Below are 6,000 nucleotides of genomic sequence, written 5' to 3'. Positions count from 1 at the left end.
CTCTCTCTCTCTCTCTCTCTATATATATATATATATATATATATATATATATATATATCTTTGTCTCTGTCTTGCTTTCTCTCTGTCATATCGTTAAATTTGAATCTCTCATTATCCTCGAGAGACGTTTGGAATCTCGTTCACAGTTAAAACAACGAGAGCATAACTCGCGATGTATTTTTCGCTTATATTAATCTTAATAATTTGCCTGAATATTTAGTAAGAGTTTAAATAAATGCGATACGTCAATGACTTGCGACACTTCAATGACTCTTCAGCTTTATTCATCTATCGCTTACTGAATTATCTAATCTTCCATTGATATTTTTACATCTATCTTGATTTTCTTAGAATGCGTATATTTTTATCATTCCCTCTTTTAACACTCATTCTCTCCTTATCGTCCATATCATTTTCAGTGCCAGTCAACCTTTAACACGGCTTCAAGAATGATATCTCGGTAAGGTACGCCGTCAGAAGCTGTGAACTGCACAGCTACCGACCACTTTGCATATTAGATCACCTGCACGACTCGCAGTTCAGCGTCGTCCTCGACGAATATTCTACAGTCCGCCACTGCACCGGTCACCAGAAATAGCCTCCGTCCCGGAATCTCATTATCCCCGGATAGTTCTTATCGTCGTTGTCCGATATCTCGACGCCATGGTCGTCCAGCTAGAAGAGGGAATTCAAAAATTCTGCCAATTCCAGGGCATTTCCATATATCCTACTTGGTAATTTCATCGGCTTCCGGAAGAGTTGTCGCGTCCGTGACCGTTCATCGCTGATCCCTCGATGCCGAGCGAAGCGCTATCGATAGCCGCCGCAGGTTTGCATATATCGCAGTGAGGTCTTCAGTGCTCCACCCGAAAAAGCCACGTTGAAGTCAATGCATGTTCGATATCACAGGCAAGCGTACCAACGTGTCCGATATCACGGGTGTGTTATATATTTTCCATGATATTAGTACTTGGTGATGAACGTCAAAGAAATCAGTGAATAAGTGAATAAGATGTTTATGTCACATCGTACGAAACTACGCGTGAACATTATATGAAGTGGCAGCGCAAGACACAAAATGAGACTCTTAATGTCGAATTGACCTCCCGAGATACGTATCAATTTGAAAAATATTTGGACCCATGACGAGTCGTTTTACCATGGCGAAGGACGGTGTAAAATTAAAAACAGAAAAATAATCCGGCGCGAATTCACGTGCGACTTGAATTACGTCACCGTCATCCGCGGTATTGACCATTATTGACCTATCCTGTATTTATTTGCTTCGGATTTAATAACAGTCGAACATTTTTAGCAAACGTCTATGTTTGCTACAAATGTTTATATTAAATTTTGCTCGTTAATGCACTCGATCATTTTTTTGGCTTTTCTCTATCGCAAACAAAGCAAACAGATGAAGTCCCCGGGCAAAAAATATCAATTCATGTTTACATATTGATGCCAAACATCATCATTCTCTCGATATTAAATATCGAGCCAGTTATCGACTCACTCACCGTCATATCTTAGCGTATACTCTCTTTCACGTCCACAATCGTGATCTCTGTTCTTTCTTATGTCTTACACATAAGACCAGTGGCCGTGACGAAGAAAGCGTACGTACGAGCGTAGCATATTGGACGATATAGGGAATCGAAAAAGTCGAAATAGATTCTAATCAATTTTAACGAGACGGTGAACGATAGCCAATATTACACGTGATAAAGCCTTTGTCAGTCGATAACAAATTGCCTGATAACAAAATGCCTGATAAATTTCATTGCGCGAAGTGATTACGCGTTCTGGCAAACAGTTGTTCGTTCGCACGGCCGAGAGAGAACACTTCGAACTTGGAAAAAGAATGGGACCTATGCTGTGCTTGTTAGTGTTTTCGGTGTGTTCCGTGTTGGCGTGTTCCGCGCATGGTGAGTACTAAAGTGAACGTCGTCGGACTCGTAAATATGACTGACTTGAATTTCGCGACGCATTTCGAAAAGAGCGGTGTGTGTTCGTCGGTGTTCGTTTCCGAAATGGGGACACGGATTCCGATGCGGGGACAACGAGCGATCTTGCGTTGTCCAGCTACGGTTGATATGCATTACCGAATCATAAATACGCGTCGGACGCGCTCGCAACGCGAGCGGACGCGTTAATCGCGCTTGGATAAAATCGCCACGGTTAATTAATTTTTCATTTAACTCGCCGATAATTACCGTCGGACTCGCATATCCCGAAGCATAGTTCTTACGCTCACTATTCCGAATAACGCGGTAGCCGATTCGTGCGTTACGGTAACAACTCGGGATATTACGAGTTCCGCTCCACCGGTAAATCCTTTTGTCGTCGTGCAATTTAGATTTCGTTTCGCGACAGACGCGATACGTGGTGTGCGCAGTGCTAACGATCATTTGTGCATCAGGTTTATCGAAACGTTACGACCGTCGCATCGCGGATTTGGAGACTCACTTGGAGACTTTTCGTCTCACCGGTCGCATAGTCAACGGGAAGAAAGCCATTTCGAGACAATTTCCTCATCAGGTAATATGTAGCTGTCGATTTTAACCGAATGTGAATCTGAAGGCCCGTGCGCTTTTCTCAGGTGTCTTTGAGGCGCAGCCTTTCCGGATATCATTTTTGTGGCGGAAGTATCATTAGTGATAAATTTATTCTTACTGCGGGCCACTGCGTGGATAATGGGTACGTTGCAATTTCAAGTGGATATTTTCACCCTTTACAGTCTAATGTTTAATATAGCTGGACATCGATTTAATTCAGAGTCCTATGTCCAATATAAGCGGACATTGTGTCTGTGCGCGTGTGTTCTAATAAAAATCAAATTTTACGGTATTCTTATTGCAAGAAGAATACGTTTTTAGAAAAATTTACGGGATTATAGGAACAAGGCATGGATTTTTCAGTGCCGTTAGATATTAATATTGTCAATGTTGATATGTATTATAGGGAGATATGATGCTTGAATGTATGTTACCGTAAATATTCTTCGGTCTGCATATGTATAGAATTTTTAAATGTCAAGTTGAATATCAAATGTCAAATATATATTTATTTCCAATTAATGTAATTAATATATATTCACCAATATCAATATATATTTAATTTTAATGAGTTTCTTCCAATTTCTCATTTGGACCTGCTGGAATTCACTTGGAAAATAATAATCAAATATCACAAAGAGTTAATTAGCCAGATAATTAGTAGTCAATTCGAACCGTAAGTCGCCGTATTATTTCGAAGCGTCTGTTAATTCTGACTATTTCTAATTGCTAAAAAATAATATTCTGTCGCAGATCGCGTGATCAAACATATTTCATATCTATTTCCTTCTTATCGAGCAGATTATCTTTACTTGTGACATATCGATCGACATAATCCATAAGCCAGATAATTAGTAGTCATTTCGAACCGTAAGTCGCCGTATTATTTCGAAGCGTCTGTTAATTCTGACTATCTCTAATTGCTAAAAGATAATATTCTGTCGCAGATCGTGTGATCCAACATATTTCATATCTATATCCTTCTTATCGAGTAGATTATCTTTACTTGTGACATATCGATCGACATAATCCGATTAATAACCAGAGAAATCAATGAAGTCAGTGAAATAAATTGAGCAATTAATCATGCAGTGAAGAGGTCATCAAGGCTTGGACTGTCACCGTGGTTGCAGGAGAGTTGAGAACAGACAGGACCACTCTGACGGCTCAAAGAAGGGGTGTGAAAACCATCGAAGTTCATCCGAAATTTAATCGTAGTATTTTGCTAAACGACGTTGCTATTTTGGAAGTACGTTTAATGATTCATCGTATTGCTTTTGCAAACCGACTGTTACTCAACATTTTCATGATTATTAAAACGAACGCGGCCCGCATTTGGTTTTCCAGTTAACGGTACCTTTCGTATTCACTCCGGAAGTTTCTAGCGTTCCATTACTGTCATGTGATCCTACACCAAAAACATTATGCGCGGTGTCTGGATGGGGATATCTATCGGAGGTGAGTAAACGAAATCCTTTAATCGCAGGATATTTCGCTTGTAACGAGATAGCCCTGTTTCCTCAGGTTAAAATTTAAATGAAAATTTCCCGTTTCTCGAGTTAACACGCTTAAGATTTCAGGATGGTATACAGTCCCCTGATCTGATGTACGTGGAACTGCCTATTCGCGAGCCGAAAGAATGTCAAGAGCTGCTCGTCAATGTAACGGAGATGTACCTGGGGATGTTTTGCGCCGGTTTTCTCCAGGGAGGCAAGGATGCTTGCCAAGTAACACGTGCTTTTTTTTTATTTCACGTATACCCAGGTAATGCGAAAATTACTTTGTTGATATTTTCCAGGGTGATTCCGGCGGCGGTATGGTTTGCAACAATGTTCTAACCGGTGTTGTTTCCGGCGGCGAGGGATGCGCACGTCCACAGACACCTGGCGTATATTCAAACGTTCACTACTTCAGCGATTGGATACTGCACTACGTATCATACAATAAGTCCGACCGCGGATGCCCTAATTCCGGCGCGTATAATGTGCCGAGGATCATAATTGTTTCTTTCCTTCTCGTGTTATCGATCATGATTGGGCCTTGAAGCCGAAAATCTTTGTTAGCACATAGATACGCGTGTTTGTCGAGACAGTTAAACGAATGACGGTATTTTATGACTTACATCGCGTGAGACGTGAGTGAAATGCTTCGCGAGGTGGAAATGGAAACTTGGAAATTAACGAGACAATTTGTATGGTTTAACTAGTTGTGCACGAAATAATCCCTACGGGTATCGTGTGTTACAATTTGTTGCTAACGAATACTCCATTAATTATTTACACGAGATATTTTACATCGGGACGAATACGTCAGATACGTTTGTCTATATGTTATGCGAAAACCACGAGCACAAATTAAAAGTAACTGTTACAATTTTATAAACAATGGAAAGTAAAAGCAATTATATGGATATTTATTACATTTTATTGTTTTGCAACATTTTAAAAAGTTCGATTTTTGTATTTAAGTCTGTTATATTTTCCAGTTCGTATAGCTTCTTTCCTTTATCATGTTTGAAGTAAAAAACAAGTGTGATACTTGTAAAGTAAAAATACGTCTTAACAATCGACTTAAGCCTGGAAAATTTTATAGTTCGTGGTATCGTCGATGTATTTACAACTCAATGAAGCATCTATTTGTTTGGAGTCATTTCCGTTGGTGTTATCAGTGGATAGATTAACAGTTTCAGTGAAATCGCTCTAAATTTTTATGTAAGAAACAAACTTTATCGTGTGTTTGTTCGTCGATCGTAATTACAGTTGCTTGCTCCTATTTAAATAAGATTAAAACCGAAAATGTTATTTATTGTACGACGTCTAAATTCATATTAACATTTTTATATTCAACACATCTAATAAAAATTTATTAACGTGGTTTTAAATAGCTATAATATAAGAACGATAAGATGTGACGTACAATAATTCTTATCAATATAACTTATCATTATAACTTTTATAATTATCTGATTGTTTCCAATGTGACAGATAAAACCAGTAAAATTTTCACTTGGCTTTACTTTTATCATACACATGTGCGTTTATTTCTTCTTTTTTTAATTGTATTGTATTATTATTCTTTCTAGTTATTATAAAAATATCCTCTCTCCTTCTCTGGTAACAAATGACACAATTAATTTAATAATTACCGCCAAATTGTCCGAGCTCGAAAACACAATAAGGTATTGTTAACTTTTTAATGTTTAAGATTTTCTCGACAAAAATTTTCTCGAAAATAAAACTTTATATTATAAATTTTATTTTACACTCTCGATTTTCTTCTTCTTTTTTTTTAATACAGAATCATCTCTTTTCCCGTTATATTACAAAGATAACTTCTTCTTTTTTTTTTTGTGAAGAATCATCTCTTTTCCCGTTATATTACGAAGATCACTTGCAAACTTCAATACTTTGAAAAATTCACTTTGCAGGGAAACTTTAAAAAGAAC

At 38.1% G+C, this 6,000-nt stretch overlaps 1 protein-coding gene across 1 annotated transcript in view; it reads left to right on the top strand.

The window, feature by feature from the left end:
* Window positions 1–1,861: 1,861 nt before the first annotated feature.
* LOC106744812 (putative trypsin-6) overlaps window positions 1,862–6,000 on the top strand; it is a 48,447-nt gene continuing 44,308 nt past the window's right edge. Inside the window, exons 1-7 of the mRNA XM_014619850.1 lie at window positions 1,862–1,925; window positions 2,420–2,538; window positions 2,600–2,697; window positions 3,648–3,804; window positions 3,903–4,013; window positions 4,136–4,282; window positions 4,354–4,488. Of these exons, the coding sequence (XP_014475336.1) occupies window positions 1,862–1,925; window positions 2,420–2,538; window positions 2,600–2,697; window positions 3,648–3,804; window positions 3,903–4,013; window positions 4,136–4,282; window positions 4,354–4,488 (831 nt within the window). The remainder of the gene's footprint in view (window positions 1,926–2,419; window positions 2,539–2,599; window positions 2,698–3,647; window positions 3,805–3,902; window positions 4,014–4,135; window positions 4,283–4,353; window positions 4,489–6,000) is intronic.

Source organism: Dinoponera quadriceps, unplaced genomic scaffold, assembly GCF_001313825.1.
Source record: "Dinoponera quadriceps isolate SergipeBrazil2010 unplaced genomic scaffold, ASM131382v1 scaffold1308, whole genome shotgun sequence".
Classification (NCBI taxonomy): domain Eukaryota; kingdom Metazoa; phylum Arthropoda; class Insecta; order Hymenoptera; family Formicidae; genus Dinoponera; species Dinoponera quadriceps.
This window is presented reverse-complemented; position numbering and strand designations above follow the sequence as displayed.